The 22,268-nt window shown below is 36.2% G+C and overlaps 1 protein-coding gene across 1 annotated transcript in view; it reads left to right on the top strand.

The window, feature by feature from the left end:
* The window catches only part of Spag17 (sperm associated antigen 17), a 194,044-nt gene that overhangs the window by 103,884 nt on the left and 67,892 nt on the right, over positions 1-22,268 (top strand). Inside the window, exons 19-23 of the mRNA XM_078027091.1 lie at positions 9,934-10,106; positions 14,150-14,295; positions 17,671-17,916; positions 19,068-19,179; positions 20,099-20,257. Of these exons, the coding sequence (XP_077883217.1) occupies positions 9,934-10,106; positions 14,150-14,295; positions 17,671-17,916; positions 19,068-19,179; positions 20,099-20,257 (836 nt within the window). The remainder of the gene's footprint in view (positions 1-9,933; positions 10,107-14,149; positions 14,296-17,670; positions 17,917-19,067; positions 19,180-20,098; positions 20,258-22,268) is intronic.

The following is a 22,268-nucleotide window of genomic DNA, read 5'->3' as shown; positions in this document are numbered from 1 at the left end:
ACTCAACCAACTGAGCCACATCTCCAGCCTTATTTTGTACTTTATTTAGAAACAGGGTCTCACTGAGTTGCTTAGCGCCTCACAGCTGCTGAGGATGGCTTTGAATTAGCGAACCTCCTGTCTCAGCCTCCTGAGCTGCTGGGATTACAGGCATTGCGCCACTGCACCCAACTAGTGAATCACTTTCTTTTCTTTTCTTTTCTTTTTTTAATATTTTTAGTTATACATGGACACAATATCTTTATTTTGTTTATTTATTTTTATGTGGTGCTGAGGATTGAACCCAGTGCCCGCATGTGCCAGGCAAGCGATCTGCCTCTGAGCCACAACCCCAGCCCTAGAGAATCACTTTTTAATTCCAAGTTTCTATTTATTTCTTTTCTTTACTCTCTTAAAATTCTGCTCTCTCCTCATTAATAACAAAGGCATTTTATTATTTTTTCAATACTGGTTAATATAAATTAATTAAGTAATATCAAATAAATGAAATTTCTGCATCAACATAGGTATTCATATTTTTCTTTTAATCTGTGAAATGGCTAAATTTTATTAAGAAATATTCTAAGGAAGGTTGAATAAAACTTGCCTTCCTGGTGTAAACCAAATCTGCCTATTATGTTATCTTTTATATAAATTATTGAATTTGTTTTGATAATACATTTTTGGGGATATTTCCATCTATATTCATGAACAACTTTCAGCTGTGATTTTTCCTTCTGTAAATGTTCTTGTCTAGTTTTAGTATTGAGATTATAGAATACTCACAAATTAACTGCAGAATGGTCTCCCTTTTTTTTCTACGTTTTTATTTTCTGAAAGAATTTATGGAAGATTAAGACATTGTTTATTTTGGTGTTTGGTATAACTTGCAGATAAAAACCCCTAGGCCTAGGGAGATATTTAATTACTAATCCAAGACTGAAGGCACCAAGATAGGAATAACAAAGGTATTTTCAAGATTTGCAGGAATATCACAAACAACAGATGTTTTGCTGGTAATTACCTGTCAATAATTGTTATAATTTTAAATGGATTAAATTATTCAATTAAAAGATTAAAGTGTAAAGTGGATAGAAGGATGGAAAATAAAAGCAAGGGCCGACCATATTCTGCTTGAAAGAGACTCACTTTGACCTAGAGCATACCTAGCTGATAGCAAAAAGGATGGAAATAAACATTCCATTCAAGTGATAGCTAAAAGAGAGAGGAGGTGTCTGTACTTTTATCAGACAAAATAGAGTTTGAATAAAAAACTTTCATAAGAGATAAAAAAAGGATACTCTGTAATTATAAAGGGATCAATTCATTAAAAGAATATAGCAATTGAAAGTTGTTAATGTTATATTAGGGCTCACAGATATTAATAGAACTGAAAAAAAGGGTGTCAAGTACATAAAATGGTGAAAAGATAATCTCTTCAAAAAATTGATGTTGAGAAATCTGAATATTCATCTGCAAAAGAAAAAATTGAATTCCTCATTGTAAGAGTTTCACCACATTGTTTAGTCTCCAGGTGATGGAGAAATTTTTATTTTTATTTTGTTGTTGATTTCCCATAAATCAAAGGTATTTCTGTATATCAGTGACAAAGCCTCTGAGAAGGAAATGAGGAAAACTACTCCAATCACAATAGCCTTAAAAAAATAAGATACTTGGCAATCAACTTATCAAAAGAAATGAAAGATCTATACAATAAAAACTACAGAACCCTGAAGAGAGAAATCAAAGAAGACCTTAGAAGATGAAAAGATCTACTTGCTCTTGGATAGGCAGAATTAATATTATCAAAATGACCATAGTACCAAAAGCACTATACAGATTCAATGCAATTCCAATCAAAATCCCAATGGCATTCCACATTGAAATAGAAAAAGCAATCATGAAATTCATCTGGAAAAATAAGAGACCCAGAATAGCTAAAGCAATCCTTAGCAGGAAGAGTGAAGCAGGTGGCATCATTATACAAGACCTTAAACTATACTACAGAGCAATAGTAACAAAAACAGCATGGTATTGGCACCAAAACAGACTGGTAGGCCAATGGTACAGAAGAGAGGACACAGAGACTAACCCATAAAATTACAATTATCTTATATTAGACAAAAATATGCACTGGAGAAAAGATAGCATTTTCAACAAATGGTGCTGGGAAAACTGGAAATCCATATGCAACAAAATGAAGTTAAATCCGTATCTCTCACCATGCAAAAAACTCAACTCAAAGTGGATCAAGGACCTAGGAATTAAACCAGAGACTCTGCATCTAATAGAAGAAAAACTAGGCCCTAATCTTTATCATGTGGGATTAGGCACCAACTTCCTTAATATGACTCCTATAGCACAAGAATTAAAAACAAGAATCAATAAATGGGATGGAATCAAACTAAAAATTTTTTCTCAGCAAAAGAAACAATCTGTGAGGTGAACATAGAGCCTACATCCTGGGAGCAAATCTTTACCCCTCACACATCAGAGCACTAATCTCTAGGATATATAAAGAACTCAAAAAGCTTAACACCAAAAAAACAAATAACACAATCAACAAATGGGCCAAGGACCTGGACACTTACTTCTCAGAAGAGGATCTACAATCAATCAACAAATATATTAAAAAACTCATCATCTCTAGCAATCAGAGAAATGCCAATCAAAACTACTGTAAGATATCATCTCATTCCTGTCAGAATAGAAGCTATTATGAAGAAACAATAAGTGTTGGTGAGGATGTGGGGGAAAAGGTACACTCATACATTGCTGGTGAGACTGCAAATTGGTGCAGCCAATATGGAAAGCAGTATGGAGATTCCTTGGAAATCTGGGAATGGAACCACCATTTGACCCAGCTGTCCCTCTCTTCGGACTATACCCAAAGGACTTAAAAACAGCATACTACAGGGACACAGCCACATCAATTTTATAGCAGCACAATTCACAATAGCTAAACTCTAAAGCCAATCTAGATGCCCTTCAGTGGATGAATGAATTTTTTAAAATGTGGTATATATACACAATGGAATTTTACTCAGCAATAAAAGAGGATAAAATCATGGCATTTGCAAGTAAATGGATGGCATTGGAGAAGATAATGCTAAGTGAAGTTAGCCAATTTCCAAAAAAAATGCTGAATGTTTTCTCTGATATAAGGAGGCTGACTCATAGTGGGGTATGGAAGGGGGAACATGGGAGGAATAGATGAATTCTAGATAGAAAAGAGGGGGAGAGAGGGAAAGGGAGGAGGCAGGGGATTAGCAAGGATAGTGGAATGTGATGGACATCATTATCCAAAGTACATGTATGAAGACATGAATTGGTGTTAACCTACTTTTTATTTATTTTTTTTTAGTTATACATAGGCACAATATTTTTATTTGGTTTATTTATTTTTTTTTTTATGTGGTGTTGAGGATTGAACCCAGGGTCTCACACGTGTGAGGCAAGTGCTCTACCGCTGAGCCACAACCTCAGCCCTCAAAGTACTTTATATACAAACAGAGATATGAAAAATTGTGGTATTATCTAATAAAAATTGTAATGCAAAAACATACAAAGTACATGTATAAAGACATGAATTGGCGTAAACATACTTTATGAAAAATTGTGCTCTATATGTGTGATAAGAATTGTAATGCATTCCGCTGTCATGTATTTAAAAAATAAAATCAATTAAAAAGAGAGTTTCACCACAAAAACATATTAAGTATGTGAAATAGTGCATTTACTGGTTAGCTGAATTTAGTCATTTCATAATGTATAGATATCTCAAAACAATGTTGTACATGATATACATAATTTTGTCAGTTAAAAAATAAATTTAGAAAAGTAAATGAGCCTAGCTGAGCACCCTGTACACACCTGAAATCCCAGTATCTTGGAACACTGAGGCAGGAGGATTGTGAGTTCAAAGCCAGATTCAGCAAAAGCAAGGCACTAAGCAACTCATTGAGACCCTGTCTCTAGATAAAATACAAAATTGGGCTGGGGATGTGGCTCAGTGGTTGAGTGCCACTGAGCTTAATCCCTAGTACCCCTCCCCCCCCCCAAAAAAAGGTAAATGAGCCTATAATTCCAGCCACTTAGGAGGATGAGGTAGGAGGATTGAAAGTTCAAAGCCAGCCTCAGCATCTTAGTTAGGCTCTAAGCAACTTAGGAAGACTCTGTTTCAAAATAAAAAACATAAAAAGTTCTGGGGATGTGCCTCAGTAGTTGAGCACCCCTGTATTCAATCTCTGGTATCAAAAAAAAAAAAGAAAAAGAAAAAGTAAATGAGATTCCCATCTGACTTTCACCATATGTAAAAATCAACTCAAATGAATTGAAGATTTAAATACAACACCTTGACATGGGTAGTGTAACTATTTCTTGGATTTGAGGCTTGAAACACAACAAAACCAAAAGTAGACAAGCGTGCATTTTTAACATAACAAAATCTAAAGTCAATGTCTTTACCATCCATCTAAATAGTATATGCACTATAGAATGCTTTAATTTCATATACCGTATCCTTATTCCAAATTTTATATTACTGTAGTCTAGGACTTCAGAGGTTTTTGTTTTGTTTTGTTTTTACAATCAATGTTTGCATAAATTAACACATTTACCATTTTATTTCCTCTTCTTCCTGAAGTCAGGGCTTTTAAAATTCCTACCGTGAAAATTTTTGATGATAAAAATCAGGGTTTTGTTTAACAAAAATGTCTGCATTTTGACCTGTTTATGAAAGGCAATTTTGTTTGGTACGTAGTTCTTGATCGACAAGGGAAATTCTTCTCTCAAGCACGTTGAAGAAAATTATACCAATGCTTTTTGAATGCCTTTGAGGCTGTTGAGAGGTAAATTTCTCATCATTCTGCCTGAGAAATGTTGGAAGCATGCTTTGTAAACTCATAAACAAGGCAGAAGAGACCTCTGTCACCTATTCTAAACAACACTTCATGAAAGTCTAAATCAGAACAACAAACTGATGAAAGTAATTCAAAAGCATAAGAACCAAAAAGGAAGAAATGAAAAGTTATTTTTGACAGTTGAAATTATGAAACAATGAGAGAAATTACCTTGAGACCATATTTCTTAATTTGGGGGCTTTATAAGAAATTGTTAGAAATTATAATGTTTGAAAAAGGAAAAAAAAAGATACAATTGACAACAGAAACAAAAACTAGAATACCCAGAAAAATCAAACCCCTAGTGCTTAACTGTTTTTCCATATTTTTGTTACTGCATTCCATTTGTGGGGAGATTTGCTGTTCCACTTTGTACCTGCACACAATATAACAATACAATTTGGCCAGTATTACTCCCCAGCCCTTTCCAGTTCCCTGCCCGCCTCCCACCCCCTGGTCTCTTTCCTCTACTGACCTCCCTTTCATTTTCCTGAGATCCACCCCCACCAACAACCCATCCCACCATCTTTCTTTTCCTATTTGCTCTTTAGCTTCCACATAGGAGAGAAAATATAGGACACCTCACCTTCTGAATTTGGCTTATTTCACTAAACAAGATATTCTCAAGTTTCATCCATTTCCTGCAAATGACATAACTTCACTTTTATTTACAGCTGAATAAAACTCCATCCCATGTGTGTGGGTGTGGACCCCATTGTCTTTATTCGTCTGCTGATAGACACCTAGGCTGGTTCCATTGTCCGGCTATTGTCAATCGCGCTGCTGTCGACATGGTTATGCATGTACCTCTGTAGGGTGATGACTTTATCATTCTTCAGTACAAATACTGAGGAGTGGTAGAGCTGGGTCATATGGTGGTTCCATGCCTAGTCTTTGAGGAACCTCCCTACCAGATTCCATAGAGGTTGTACTAATTCACAATCCCACCAACAGTGTACAGGTTCCTTTTTCTCCACATACTCTCCAGCATCTATAATTGTTTGCGTTCTTGATGGCTGCCATTCTGACAAGTGTAAGATGAGATCTCAGTGTAGTTTTGATTTGTATTTCCTTAGAGTTCAAATTGGTACATACATCCTTTCCCACTTTGCCACTCCTTTTCCCACTCCTCACATTATAAATAAAATTTCTAACTATATCCTGCTTTGTGTTACCATAAATTAAATAAGAAAATTACCTGTGCTCTATAACTTATTGAAGTGAATTACTTACATCAATAAAATTTTCAATCTTTCAGTTATCTATTTTGTAAGACATATTCCATAATTTATCTCTCGGTATTTTTTCATAATATCTTCTCAAATATCACTTAGAGTTATACCCGTCTTATGCCTTATGGCATAAACTGGTAATAATTCATGGGTTTTCACAGATCTTTTTCTTGTGTGTGTATGTGAATGCATACAAATTCCCAACCACACTCTTACAATGCAATAGCCTTTAATCTAATCCCGTGTTTACTTGGCTTTATAAAAGAATAGTGAGCAGGATGTAAAGCAGAACCCGCATCTCATCTCCCCAGCAGGTCAGCAGCCACCCTGCACCTACCTTCTTTCTCCCACACTGGTTGTGGAAGATGAATGACAAGGTACTGTCTGGGCCCACCCACAGAGACATGCTGCAGCCTCTGTTTCCCACCGAGACAGCTGCCTTACTGAGCTGCCAATCCACAGTTATGGAGTTTCACAGAACACAAGGCAGTCAAGACACTCCAAATTTGTCTTAACTCCATAGTTTTTAAAAAAGAAAAGCAATACTCTCAGAAGTTGGACTACAAGACCGTTTTCCAAGGCACTGTTGCCAGATCTTCACAAGATAAGCCCAGACATATTGCTAACCCTTATTTGCACACATAATTCTTTACATAGTATAGCACATTATCTGTTCTGAGAAGGATGATAACACTTCACATGGAAAACCTTTTAGAGCCAGTGACTGGTTCCTTAGGCTGAATGACCCAGTCAAAGGAGAGAGATGGTATTGCAAAGGGTCTTCCTAAAACCTTTCAGTTCTTCTAAAGATAATCTTCAGGTTTTCTAATTCTTCCATTGACTTGAGTAATTTCTATTTTTCTTGGAAATTATGAATAACATGTTGTTTCCAGTTTATTTCGAGCTTAAAGTTAAACAGTGTATGATAAATACCCATTTCTAAAAGGGATGTATTAATACCTTTTTTAAAATTATAGATTTATCTATTCTCCTTTCTTTTGGTTCGATATGCCAGAGAGAGAGAGAGAGAGAGAGAGAGAGAGAGAGAGAGAGAGAGAGAGAGAGAATAAGAGTGTGTGCGTGTCTTTGTGTGTGTGTGTATTCATTTTTGAATCTGTGTTTTTAGACATAGCTTCCTTAATGGATTGTGACTCTTAGCAACATGATAAAATGTCCCTCTGTTTTCTCCTTAATGTTTCTCACTTTGCATTTAACCATGTTTGATGTTAATATTGTTGGGCAGTCTCTCATTATGTAAGAATTTGCTGGTATAAGTTTCCCAGTCCTTTTCCATGTACTTGCATTTCATGATATTAAGGGAAAATTGACTCTAACACTTAAAATAATAAAGGGATTATTTTTCTCCTGTAGGAAGAAATCTGTGCTTGGACAGTGCCTCAGAGATGGTAGATAGCTGCTCACAAAAGTCACCAGAGACCCAGGCTTCTGTTTTCTTAGTCAGCCATCTGCCCCCTTGCATCTTTCTGCATCATATTTTTCCCCTGTGGGTACACTTCTTTTAAAGAGCAGCTTGTGCTGTTAATCACCCTGAAAGTCATCTTTTAAAGGAGCTTAATAATAATCAATATTAAATTTTAAAGATATTGGATTTTAAAGAATTTCATCTATTTTTATTGATAATATGTTGGTTTTACTTATCATTTAATCTTATAAATGTTTTTATTTTAGAAACATTAGAATTTCCTTTTTTTTTTTTTTTTTTTTGTACCAGGGATTGAACCTAGGGGCACTCAACCACTGAGCCACATCCACAGCCTTTTTTTTGTATTTTATTTAGAGACAGTTGCTTAGGGCCCCCTAAGTCGCTGAGGCTGGCTTTGAACTTGCAATCCTCCTGCCTCAGCCTCCGGAGCCACTGGGATTACAGGCATATACCCAGCTAGATTCAATTTTCTTTTTTCATTCTTAGTGTTGCTTTTAAAAGTCATGCATTCTATTTATATCTTTCTAGTAATTATATACACCTTTTCAAAATACATATTTAAACACTTTATGTCCTATCTGGAGCCAATAATAGTATTAATATTATTTCATAAAAATATTAAAAATTTTAACACAGTATGGTTCACTTCCAATAAACCTCCTTTGTCCCATTTTAAAACCAAACATATTAACAATAAAAATAAAAGTGAATGGATAAATTTCTTTAAAATTCAAATTTAAATTCTTTGTTTCCAATTGTAAAGATTCTGAATTGAAAATAAATAACATGGTTATTTACATTTTACTGTAAATCAAACTGCTTTATTTTTGACCCTTTGGCTTACATGCAGTATTTTCTTTCTTTTGTTTCTTTTAATGCAATTGGAATGCATTTGTGAGTAATTCATTCAGAAAGCATCTTTGGGTGGTAGTCTTCCTGAAGCATGGCATGCTCATTCTTCATTTTGTTCTCTTATTTGAAAACTAGTTTTGCTTTCCTCATAAGGCTATGTTTCCTCCTTGAGGATGACTTGCAAAAATTCTGATTTTTATTTAAAATATTCATTTCAAGATCCTGAGCAGAAGAAAGACATGATTTAAGAATTTAAAAAGTTCACTCTATTTGCTAACTCGAGAATAAATTTCAAGGGCCCAGTGCAGTAGCTGGGAGACTAGCTGTAGGCTATTGCAGTCATCCTAACCATAGACAGTAATAAACTAGATGAAGAGTGTGGGACAAGATCAGATTTTAAACACACTATATATAGATATTACCAAATATTATTTTTAAAGTATTATTTTTGAATTATTTTTAAAAATCATTTTCATTTCTTTAACAAATTGGAAAATGAATATTAAAATAAAAATAAAAAGCTTTAGGGATAACTTTAGGGTATTTGACCTCCTCACCTGGAAGTATAGACTTTCCATCAGATAAAAAACCAAAGAACTTTGATGCAGCAATTTGGAGTTGAATTTCATCAGGAATTCATTTGGGGACATGTTGAGCTTCAGAAATGTATTACCTTGAAAGTGAAGATGTTGAGTACCCATAATTCATAGTCTACAATGTTTACTTATTTCAAAAGGAGCAAGATTTAAAGAGTATCGTGCAGTGAGCTGAATGTATGATGCACCTAGCTTCATCTTTTCAAAACTTTAGGCTTCACTAAAGTAATAGTTAATCTTTATTGTCATACCTAAACATTTCAACTTATTTCCTCAGAAACAACCCTCTTTGGACATTCATATGTTATAAGTGTATGTAATATTCAATTTTAAAATGTGCACATTAATCAATACAAATAGCATGAATGGATTTGAGAACAAAAATGGTGGACTCTTGGTATGCAATAACTTGCTGATGGGAGGGGCATAAATGTACAGCTTAGGGAAGAGCACTTACCATGTTCAAACTTCCAAGGCTAGGACTAGAACATTTTAGTTAACCCAGGGAGTTGATCAGCTGGTGGTCAATTAAGAGAGTCCAATGTGCTATTGAAGTTCTTTAAAAAAAAAAAAAAAGCATTATACTAGATTACTCTCCAATCAACAGATTTGAGAGTGACAGCTTCTCTGAACTGCCATCAACTCTTGGTGTTATGAAACTCCTTAACCCTTGGGTGAAAAGACTTCATTTTTAAATTTACGTGTCTTTGTGAATGAAGTTGGGCATTTTTCATCTACTCGCTGGATATTTGTATTTGACCACTTTGAAGAAAATACATCTACAGTTATGTCCAACTCCAATGTAACTGTCACTTGGACAGTTTAGCATCAGTTCATTTTTGAAAAGTTCATTTATATTGTCAGTACCTCAAGTATTGATTGACTTTAATAATAACTCACTTGCCATCTGCTCTTCTTTGCCTGTTTAGGAATTACTTGGAACTTGTTGCAAAATCCATTCAAGATTGGATCACAAAAGAAGAAGTTATATATCAGGAACTTAAAATGGCTGAGGAAATCAATAAGACCAAGGCTGAAATAGAATTGAAATCTTCTGCCATAATGTCTGCCAGTAAAATTCCTACCTCCAAAAAATCTAAAAGTAAGTAACTAGTTTATTTCATATCTGGAATAAACTCCAAAGATTTCCTTCTATGTCCTAGTTTAATCAAGACTAAATATTTCAAGATTAAAAAGACTTGCCCTCAAAATTCCTATGACTCATCACCATCTCTAATAAATAGAATAACGACATTCCAGATATGATGAGACACTGGGGTATCTATCTCCTGAGTGAGATAATGGAATATTTGTCTGTATTCACTCCACTTCCTGTCAAATGTGGAAGATTAAACTCTTTTAATCAAATCTGTGGTGCAGATCAAATGTTAGATGTTAGGGCAATGCCAAATGTCTTTACTGGTAAGAATTGTGGGTTAAGCTATCTGGATCTATTGACAATATATGAAGCAAATTCACAAGCAGGGGGTCTCTATTAGAATAATCATGGATTCCAAGGTGAGATTACATCAGGACCCTCCTTAAAACAACAAATAAGAATCCCAAGACTTCCTGGAGAGATAGAAAGAAGGGAGGTTCTTGGAGGCTGTGGCAAGGACCTGACAGGATCCTGGATCAATGCATATCATTTGTTTTTGTTAATTTCCATGGTGGGTGGAGAGGAGGGTGACAGAGGAATGAAGTTCAATTTCAGAAAGACAATCAATAAAAAACAATACCAGAGGGCAGTTCATCTGAAAAATAAAGATATTTCACTGAATTTGTGCAAAAAAAAAATGAACTTCCTATTAAAAGTATTAATTATTTATGAGAGCCAAAGTTGAGAATTATTTCTCACAAAGAAGCAAAAAAAAATGCTATATAATTTTCAAAAAAGTTGTAACTTCTTTTTAAAATTTTTTTATTTGTTCTTTTAAGATATACATGAGAGTAGAGTGCATTTTGACATAGACATGTGGTGTGTAACTTATTCTAATTAGGATCCCATTCTTGTGGTGGTACGTGGTGTGGAGTTACACTGGTTCTGTACTTACATATGAACATAGGACAGTTATGCCCAATTCATTCTACTGTCTATCCTATTCCCGTCCCTCCATTCCCTTCATTCCCCTTTGTCTGATCTAGTGAACTTCTGTCCTTCCCTCCTCCTCCCTTGTTGTGCTTTACCATCCACATATCAGAGAGAACACTCAGCCTTTGATTTTTTGGGATTGGCTTATTTCATTTAGTATGACAGTCTCCAGTTCCAACCATTTACTGTCAAATGTCATGATCTCATTCTTTTTTATGTCTGAGTAATATTCCATTGTGTATATATACACATTCTCTTTATCCATTCATCTGTTGACAGGCACCTAGGTTGGTTCCATACCTCAGGTATTATGAATTGAGCTGCTATAAACATTGATGTGGCTGCATCACTGTAGTGTTCTGATTTTAAGTCCTTAGTGTATAAACCAAGGAGTGGGATAGGATAGCTGGGTCAAATGGTGGTCCCATCCCAAGTTTTCTAAGGAACCACCATACTACTTTTCATCATGGTTGCACCAATTTGATTTCTCACCAGCGAAGTATGAATATACTTTTTCCCCAACATCCTGGTCAATACTTACTGTTACTTATATTCTTGATGATTGCCATTCTGACTGGAGTGAGATGGAATCTTCATGTAGTTTTAATTTGCATTTCTCTAATTGTTAGTGATGTCGAACATTTTTTTATATTTTTTGACCATTCATATTTCTTCTTCTGTGAAGTGCCTGTTCACTTCCTTTGTCCATTTATTGATTGAGATATTTGATTTTTTGGTGTTAAGTTTTTTAGTTCTCTGTATATCCTGGAGATTAATGTTCTATCTGAGGTGCAGGTGGCAAAGATTTTCCCCCAGTCTGTAGGCTCTCTTTTCAAGTTCTTGATTATTTCCTCTGCTGAGAGGAAGCTTTTTAGTTTGACACCATCTCGTTGATTGAGTCTTGATTTTACATCTTGTGCTTTCGGAGTCTTATTGAGGAAGTCAGTTCTTAATTTGACATCATGGAGAATTTGGCCTACTTTTTCTTCTGTTTGGCACAGGGTCTCTCGTATAATGCTTAAGTCTTTGATCCACTTTGAGTTCAGTTTTGTGCAGGGTGTATCATTCTACTACATATTTTTCCCAGCACCATTAGTTGAAGAGGCTATCTTTACTCCAATGTATGTTTATGGAGCTTTTGTCTAGTATGAGATAACTATGCTTATGTGGGTATGTCTCTGTGTCTTCTATTCTGTATCATTGGTCTTCATGTCTGTTTTTGTGCCAATGCCATGCTGTTTTTATTATAGTTCTGTAGTATGATTTAATGTCTGGTATTGTGATGCCTCTTCCATCACTTTTCTGGCTAAGGATTGCTTTGGCTATTCTGGGCCTCATTTTTCCAAATGAATTCCATGACTGCTTTTTCTACTTTTATGAAGAACATCATTGGAATTTTAATAGGAATTGCATTAAATCTGTATAGCACTTTTGGTAGTTGGCCATTTTGACAATATTAATTCTTCCTATCCAAGAACATGGTGATAACGCTGGTTATCCGGTGTAAAGTTCTGCTTCCTCACACATTGAAGTATAACATTAGAGAAGCACACCAAGGCAAGCACATAAAGCAGGGTTTATTCAAAAAGGGGTAACATAGACTTCTCCTGGGAGGGAGAAGGGGGCCATAGCTGGTATCCTGGTATCCCAAGACGTGAGGTGTTCTGCCCTTTATAAATCCTGGGCTTTCTTTGTTCTGCCCTCTTCCCCTTATCTCTCTCCTTTCTTGCATACGTGACTAGGCCTAGGAAATGCTTTATAGGATGGCCAAAAAGTGGAAAATAGGTGGGCTGAAGTGGGAAGGGCAGGATGGTGCAGCCCAGGACACATTAACAACCTTATAGCTCCCTGTAGGGAGGGGCAATTCCTGGGACAGGTTTCCTTGGCAACAGGTTGGAGCAGGGGCAGGTTCTTGGTAAGGGTAGAGGAAGGGCTCTGAAGGAATTAACATTTCAGTCCTTCAGGGGACAGTCTCCAACTTCGCAGACTCACTCAAAATCAGCCTCCTGGATTGGCCCTGACTTGATTTACCTATCTATGCTGACTGCCTAATTCTGGCTTCAATGGGAGATCTTTCCATCTTCTAAGGCCTTTTTCAATTTCTTTCTTTAGTATTCTGTATTTTTTCATTGTAGAGGTCTTTCATCTCTTTTGTTAGATTGATGCCCAAGTATTTTGTATTTTATCTTTGTGTGTGTGTGTGTGTGAGGCTATTGTGAATGGGTTAGTTTTCTTGGTTTTTCTTTCTGCTGATTCATTGGTGTAAAGGAATGCAACTTATTTATGGGTATTAATTTTATATCCTGCTATTTTGCTAAATTTGTTTATGAGTTCTAGAAGTTTTCTGGTGGAGTTTTTTGTGTCTTCCAAATATAGAATCATGTTGTCAGCAAATAGGGATAGTTTGAGCTCTTCTTTTCTTATAAGTATCTCTTTAATTTCTTTCTTTTGTCTAATTGCTCTGGCTAGGGATTCAAGAACTATGTTGAATAAAAGTTTTTCTGCCCTCTTCCCCTTATCTCTCTCCTTTCTGCATATGTGATGGCCTAGGAAATGCTTTATGGGATGGGCAAAAAGTGGAAAACAGGTGGGTTTTCCAGTTTTTAGAAGAAATGTTTTCAATTTTTCTCCATGTAGAATGATGTTGGCCTGGGGTTTAGCATATATAATCTTTACAATATTGAGGTGTGTTCCTACTATCCCTAGTTTTTCTAATGTTTTGAGCTTGCATGGATGCTGAATTTTGTCAAATGCTTATTCTTCATCTTGTGTTTTTTCATGTGATTCCTGTATTTAAGTCTATTGATGTGATGAATTATGATTATTGGATCCCATATGTTGAACTAATCTGTTGCAACCTCCTTTAACCCTATCACCCAGGTATTTCTGTACCACTTCAGATGTCCCTTCCTGAAGATGGCAAGAAAGAGTATAGAGATGAATGAATGGAGAGTTGAATTGGATGACATCAGAGATCACCTCCAACCCAGAGACTTGTCTTCTATGATTATTTAAGGGATTTACTAAAAAGTTTACTTTTTCTCTAATTATAGGTAACAAAATGCTCAGCAAAACAGAGATACTAGATCAAGAAAAGGAAAAGGAAAAGGAAAAAGAAAAGGAAAAGGAAAAAGAAAAGGAAAAAGAGAAAGAGAAAGAGAAGGAAAAGATTCCTTTCATTTTAGAAGGTTCTCTCAAGGTAATCTAAACAAAGATAAGCAACACTAATTAATCACCAATCCAAAAGTATCCTGTGGTGGAGAGTTAGTGTGAAGTTATACAAAATGATACCTGTTGCTAAACCCTCAAAAATAATTAAAATTGGAATGAAAGGATTGTCTCTCCACCACTGTCTCCTCCAGCAGAGGAGCATTTCAGAGAATCTGTGTCACCTTTATTTTTGTATAATCACAATCCAGGGCAGTGCCTTGATTGTAGTCAGTATACTCTTTTTTTTGTTGTTGTTGAAGGTGTTTGTTTTTTGCTTTAATATTTTTATTTTATTGATTCCCAAGTATTTTATCTTTTTTTTTTTTGAGGCTATTGTGAATGGGTTAGTTTTCCTAGTTTCTCTTTCAGCTGATTCATTGGTGTATAGGACTGCAGTTTATTTATGGGTATTAATTTTATATCCTGCTACTTTGCTAAATTTGTTTATGAGCTCTAAATTACTTGTGTGATTTTTGATTACATAAGTCATATAGGCTTTTGCAATAATTCAAAAGTACCTTGACTTATATCACAAGCCCCTGAGATAAGGAAGTTTGGGTGTGTTCTATGCTCTGCAAGCGCATTTGCATGAATATACTGAGGATTTTTGTTTGTTTATAGGTTAGGTTTGGTTCAGTTTGGGCTCTGTCCTTCTGGAACTGTAGTATGTCACCCTCCTGGCATGGCCATATATTCACCAGCTCAGAAGACCCCGATGCCCTGTGGTTTAGGGCTTTGCAAGGAAGTTTTCTCATGTACGCATGATCGATCATTAACTCAAATTTCAGCTTATCTCTCTTCCCTGAAGGTCAAAAGAGGAGATGTGAACATTCTAAGCTTTTAACCAGGATCTGATCTTTTTGGTGACCAGCTCCCACCCAGTCCTGAAATTATCCAAGAGTTCACCAAGAGTTGCCTCATTAGAATAAAAGATGCTCCTAACACTCCCAAAATACGCAGGGATTTAAAGCTTGACACCAAGATCCAGGATTGAAGAACTAATATCTGTTTCTTATTATATCATAATATCACATTTTCTATTAAACTCAGCTTTCACTTATCTGGGGGAAAATGGCTTTATTTTGACCCTATTCATTAAATGTAGTTTTCATTTACAAAATTCTGGGCGACTTTCTTTCTACAAGATATTGTTAACACTTTGAAGATATTGTTCCACATTTTCCTTGCTGACTTTGTGGCTCTTAATAAATTGATTTTGATTTAATTTGACATTCTTCTATAAACAGTGCATCTTTTCTGTCTAGCTGCTTTGAAAACAGTTATATTGGTATGCTGGCAAATGTTTAACAGTCACTCTCTAGAAAAACAAAAGTGTGCCTTTTTGTGAATATATAAGCTTATTGTACATGTTACTGTTACGTTGTATATAAAGCACACAATTTACCAGTAATAAATCCTTCCATATTCTATTGTAAATCCAGTATAGCCAGTTGATTCTTCTAGAACACTTTCATTGATTTTTCTTAAATTCTTGTATCCTTAGCTAGCCTATGGTTACAAATGACAAGCAAGTATAATTCCAGTATGAATGTTGATTAATAGCTTCATTTAGGTTAACAAGACAAAAATGAAATGACAAAGGGGCGTATCTCACTCATTTGTTAATAACAGGATGCAAGCAACCTCTTGTGAATCAAGTAATAGTTTAGAATAATAGAAGACTATTTTCTCAAATTTTTGTGCTTGTTATACTATAATAGCTACAGGTACAACGTGCTTTTAAGTTTAATCTACATTCTCTCCTCATTTTCTTCAATATAGATAATCAATCAATCCTTAATTTGTAGCATTTGCTGATATCTATAGTGTAAATATCCCCACAGGGGCTACCAATAGGGCTTCACTGAATGCTGAGCCCAATGGAGTAGCACACCACGTATAGTATAGTGTTTCATGATACAGACAGATGCCAGTGACATAATAAATGGCCTTGAGAGCATAGATAATAGAGAAATGTAAAAAATATATATTATGAAGAGGTGAGCTTTGAGTATTTATGGCCTTTGCTCTTTTAAGTTAACTGTGCATTTCTGTAATTTATTTTTTGATGATGGCTATGGTGAAACTGACTCACAAAGTTCCTAAAAATGTAACAGCAAAATCTTTCAAGTCAATATGAGCCAGGTTGAGCCCACCACTGTTATTTCCTGCTTTTGATTCATTGACCTTCCTGAATGTCAAGATGAATGTCTTTCATCTATTCTGAAGCCCCTCCGCCACTCTCTGTTCAGAGACTACCTCCTCCAAAGCTCTATTTCTAAGAGACACTGGCACACTCAGCTTGCCATCTTCGATGCTCCCTTTCTTACTTTACTTTTGACACTTTTGTTATTAATTTAAGCATACTAAAAACTTATATTCTCTTACAATTCTAGTGTGGGTAGTCTTTGTAGATACACTACACTTTCACAACTTGTTTCTTCACTCATCAAACCCAAAGTGGCTTATTTCCTCATGTTTTGTGATTTTCCTTTGTGAGCTCATAATCGACTTTTTTAAAAAATGAAGTGTTATGGCAATCTACACTTTGGCCACCAATCTGTGAGGACAGGCTCATGGACAGGAGTTCTCTAAGAATTAGACTCCCACCCGACCCCTGCTTAATCCTGGGGCCAAGGAGGCAGGCTAGAATTTCTCACAGTCTTCTAGTAATTCTTCTAGTTCACCCAGTGAAGGTGATAGATACTTTTTAAATACCAGCTTTATCCAGAGATCTCTGATCTGATCTTCCAGATTTTGTCTCTAGTCTCCAAGACCCATTAAAACCCAAGTTTTAGGCTGTTGGGATGGGAAAACTTGTCTTCAGTTCTCACCTACCTCACTGAATGAGGGCTTGTTCATGTCCTTCACTTTTCTGGCAGCCTCAATATGCCTTACAATGCTTTTTAAATTGTTGTATCAGTTGCTTTTCAAATATTGTGTGTCAGAAGAACATCGAGACTGCCAAGTGGCGGATGAACTCTCTTTAGGACCTAAATGGAGAATTTGGTCTCATGTGGCAAAGAATAGGAGATGGGAAGACCAGCTAAGAGGCTACTGCAACAGTCCAGGCTAAAGATAGTACCGATCTGAAATAAGGAAATTATGACAGAGGATGAGAGAACAAGGTGACATGAAGAGAGAGCTCTGAGGAGAATTTACAGGAGTTAGTATTACAGAAGTCAAGTGCAAATAGAAAATAGAATCAAGGATAACTTCAAGGTGTCTAGCTCAATGGTTTGATTGGTTAGTGCCATGACTTACAAAATTGATGCTGAGTTTTCTCCAAAATGAACCCTAATATAACCCATATTACATTTGTCTCAAAAATTCTGTTACATTTTTAAAAAACACATATTTTCAGGCATGGAAAGAAGAACAAGATCGATTAGCAGAAGAGGAGCGCTTAAAGGAAGAAAAGAAAGCAGAAAAGAAGAGTAAAGAAGCCACCGGTAAAAAGAAAGGCAAGGAAAAATTAGAGAAGGATGAAAGTAGTAAGTCTTTGAAGAAACAACCATCTCTCAAGGACAAAGTTAAAGAAGGAAAAACAAGTGTCATACAAGAACCAGAGGAGCCCATCCAGGAGCCAGAACCTGAGAGAGTTTACCCGGTAAAATCAATTTTCTCGATCTCTTTTTTATTTTTATTTTTTCTGGCAGTCCTGGGGATTGAACCCAGGGACACTCTATCACTAAGCTACACTCCCAGATCTTTTTATTTTATTTTATTTTCAATTTTGAGATGAGGTCTCACTAAATTGCCTAGGCTGGCCTTGAACTTGCAATCCTTCTGCCTCAGCCCCCTGAGTGGCTCGGATTGTAGGCACACACCACTAAGTAAAATCAATTTTCTACGAAGTCTGTTTAGAGTATTTCTAATTGTTCTAGGGCAAGGTTTCTTTCATAAACCTGTATTTCACCTTCTTATATCTAGAACCTTCTTTACGGCCGTCACCAAGATAGGAAGACCCTGGGGCTGCCAGTTTTTCTTGAGTATCATGAAGCTAGATTAATAAGGGCAGTAAAGATGGCAATCTGACACAGAGTGTCTATCTAGGTATATGCAAATAAGCAACTAGGATGGGGCCACATAAAAGCTGACTTTGTCTCCAAGGAGAGGACTTTCTGAGCACATACAGTTAGTTACCTCTCTGCAGGCACCCATTGTTCTGGCTTATAGGCTTTTACAAAACCTTCTCCTTGCTAACTCTCCTTTAAGTGGCTATTTATTCAGAAAACCTGGTGAGAAAAAAAAAGGTAAAAAAATGTAACAGCCTCTGTCATTTGTAGATTTTATTCTAAACCAATTAGTCTCCGATTTTTAGCATGTATCAGAATCACCTGGAGCTTTAGTGACAACATTTAATTAAAAATATCTTAGGCACCTGACCTTCTAAAGTGTTAAATGTTAATATTTCTCAGAAAATCAGTCCACTTTAAACAGAAAATTAACCAGGGAATGAGGACTAGATTTCTGCTCATACTGCACTGGCAAGAGTAAAGTGATTTGATCAGGACTAGGTGATGATAATGCTCCAGTGGACACAGTTTAAAACCACAGCTTTCTTTTAATTCACCTGTCATTATAACACCACGCAAGTTTCTAAAGAGTGTATGGACCCTGGCCTCTGAGTCTACAGAGTGACAAACATGTTGTTTAGCAGAAGTTAAGCTTATGGCAACTTTAGTGGGCTAACACGGATAAGGTGTATTGTCAATCAATTGCAGTTCTACACTCAAACCGTGATGTTTTCTTTTCTAGTTTCATGGATACAATATGGGAGATATACCTGTCCAAATATCAGGGACAAACTGCTATCTATATCCTTCTGATGGAGGACAGATTGAAGTAGAAAAGACAGTGTTTGAAAAAGGTACATTTTGAAAGCAGATGGTTAATGGCTTGAAAGATGTTAATTCATTTCAAACAATCATGGGCTTGCACCTCTGAGTGTGATGGGAGAAAGTGTTGACATATCTGTTGTAGTTCATGAGTACACCGCATTCCACATTTTCAGATGTTACATTCTTCCATCATAATTGATTCTGCAAGGCATAAGCCAGCCAAGAATTTGGCTCAGATACATTGATATGACCATTCCTGCTTGTTAGAATATTAAAATACTTCCACATGATTAGTAAATAGTATATTAGTCACTGCAGTAAGCAAATAGGTGATTAATAATATTAATTACAGCACACTTTTTTTTTTCTCAGAAACCAAGCACATATTGTGAATTCACAGCATTTTTCTGGTCTGGGCTGTGGAACACAGAGCTTGGGGGTCTGGTGCTGATCCTTTAGCTCTTACTAAAATTTGCATATTTATACAATGCATAAAAATACCAGATGGTTCACAGTGAATACAATATTTTCATCCTAACTCTACCAATTTTGAGAGATGGCTCAATCAAAGTTGAAAAGAAAGGCTGGATTACAAAAGAAAAAAAAAACAGAGAGATGAAGATAAATGAATCAGAACACCAAGAGAGAATGGGTGGTTGGGAGAATTCTTATAACTACTATAAAACAGCAACTATTACTAACACTCATAACTTTTGTAAGGTACAATACCATTTCATATTAATTACCTCATTTGATGGATCCTAAAGTCCATTATAGGCATCCATTTTTTCGGCCAACTTAGTTTTTGTTCTCTAATTTGATATGAGAAGTGATCTCCTTTAGGCATCTTCTTACTTCCATGTCCCCAGGTGTTTCCACTCCCTGGTTGAACCTCTTGTCAAGGAGCTTCGTGTGGCATCCTAAATCTGTCCTGTGGTTCTTCCTTAGGCCCAACTTTTATCAAAGTGAAAGTGATAAAGGACAAGCACAATTTTATAATCCATTTAAAAGACCCGAAGGAAATTCAAAAAGAGCAAAAGCAAGAAGAGAATCATTTTTCAGAAGAAGAGAAAGATGAGAAAGATGAGGAACAAAGTTTGGGAACAAGTAAGCCGTGCCATCTTTATAACAATGCAAGTTGATCCTTGAGACCCCCTGATCGAAACACACAGCATTACCAGATAACATCTAAGGTGTCTTGCCATTCTGTTGATATACATTTTCCCCTGATGTGATGTGTATATTCACTGTATATCATGGGATGGCCAGCACCTTACCAGGGAATTCTTTCCTGCTCAGAGGGTTAAGCCTCCTGCAAAATTAAAGTCTAGAATAATTAGTGAAGAACAAAAGTCAAAGAGTCAGAAAGTATAGTTTCAAAAGTCAGAGCCCCTGATAGAGGGCTGTCCACACAGGAGCTAGAGCTTAACAAGTAGAACCTGGTTTATTTAAGGAGGTACATCAAAGGCAGGGGATAAGCTTTCAAGGGTGGAGTCTTGCTTCGTGATGTATTGCAGTCAGCAGGTTGATGGGCATCTTGGCAGGTCACACACCTCAGAGGGCTGTGTGGCTAGTGGTTGTAGCAGGTCACTCCATCTTGGTGCTGTGCGGAATAGGCTGAGCAGAACAGGGCTCACAATGTCTCTCTGCCACCAACCAGAAGAAATGACCACTGGAAGTTCCCAGATACCAGTTTATCCAATTTACTAGGCTGTGGTGCGCAGTGAAGTCCTCAGATGGCTCTCAACACTTGTACACACAGCCTGCCTACGCTGCGCTTCTTATTAGGTTCCCCTGCCTTAGCAAAGCCAGCTCTTGATCCAGTTCTCCTGCAGCATCTACCCAGGCTGGCTACTTTACCCATTCTGTCCTTAATTTTGGTTTGTGCACCTGCAGCAAGTGCAGTCTCTAGGACTCAGGTCCTCACTAATTGACTTCTACCGAAGTTGCCTTCTCTCCAGGATTCACTGGAAACAATGGAGTTGCTTCTTATGTTCTATCACTTAGTTCTCTCTAATACTACCAAATTTCCTAAGTCTCAAGGACAAGGGAAAAATCAAATTTAGTCATGAGAGTCATTATGTACTTGGAATGAGAGGTACAGGTGGATGTTCACTAACTGAACATCATGAAACTTCCTGGTTGTACCATTTAACATCTCCAGGCTGTCCCACCTGGGGAAATTGATCACTTCTTTTCCAAAGTAACGTGGATCATACCTGAAAAAGGAAACAAATTAATTATTAAAATGTTTTCAAGTCCAATTAGTGATGGTATCAGTTACTAAATCTTACTTTTAAGTTTTCTTATAATGACATTTTCTAAACCCAAGATAAGAACACAATGTTTGACAAGTATGAATGTACCCAGGAATTGGGCAGAGAATTTTAAAAATTATTTTCCTTTGTTTTAGCTGATATAAAATATGTTGATGACAGTTGTGTATAATTCTGCCACCACAGGGATAGCCACTGTTCATAATGTATTTCTCATTATCATCATGAGCATTTTCCTATTCACTGAATAGTCTTTGAAAACAAGATTCTTTAATGATTTAATAATATTTCCTTGGTATACACATATAGTTTATTTAAGCATTTTCATATTTTACATATCATCAGATTTCTATCAAAATAAATAAATATATTTGTACATGCATTCATATAAATTTAATCATTTTTTGCATACTTAAATAATATCCAATTTTTAGTTCTAATATTAAACATTCCATTCTGAGATTATCTCTTTGCACTTCAAAAAAAAAAGCTTTAATTCTTTTCTAGAGTCTTTGGCCCATATTTGACCCACAATCTGTTTTTATATGGCCTATGAACTAAGAATAGTTTCTACTTTTGTAAAGTGTTGTTACAAAAATGAATGTACAGAGCCAGGTGTGCTGGTGTATGCCTGTAATCCCCGTAGCTCAGGAGGCTGAGGCAGGAGGATCTCAAATTCAAAGCCAGCCTCAGCAATTTAGCAAGACCCTAAGCAACTTAGTGAGACCCTGTCTTGAAATAAAAAATGAAAAGGGCTGGGGATATGTCTTAGTGGTTAAGAGCCGCTGGGTTCAATCTTCAATACCCCTACCCCCACCCCCACCCCCCAAAAAAGGAAAGAA

The sequence above is a fragment of the Ictidomys tridecemlineatus genome, chromosome 11 (assembly GCF_052094955.1).
Source record: "Ictidomys tridecemlineatus isolate mIctTri1 chromosome 11, mIctTri1.hap1, whole genome shotgun sequence".
NCBI classification, from domain to species: domain Eukaryota; kingdom Metazoa; phylum Chordata; class Mammalia; order Rodentia; family Sciuridae; genus Ictidomys; species Ictidomys tridecemlineatus.
Note: the sequence above shows the minus strand (reverse complement) of the source record. Positions and strands in the feature narration are given on the sequence as shown.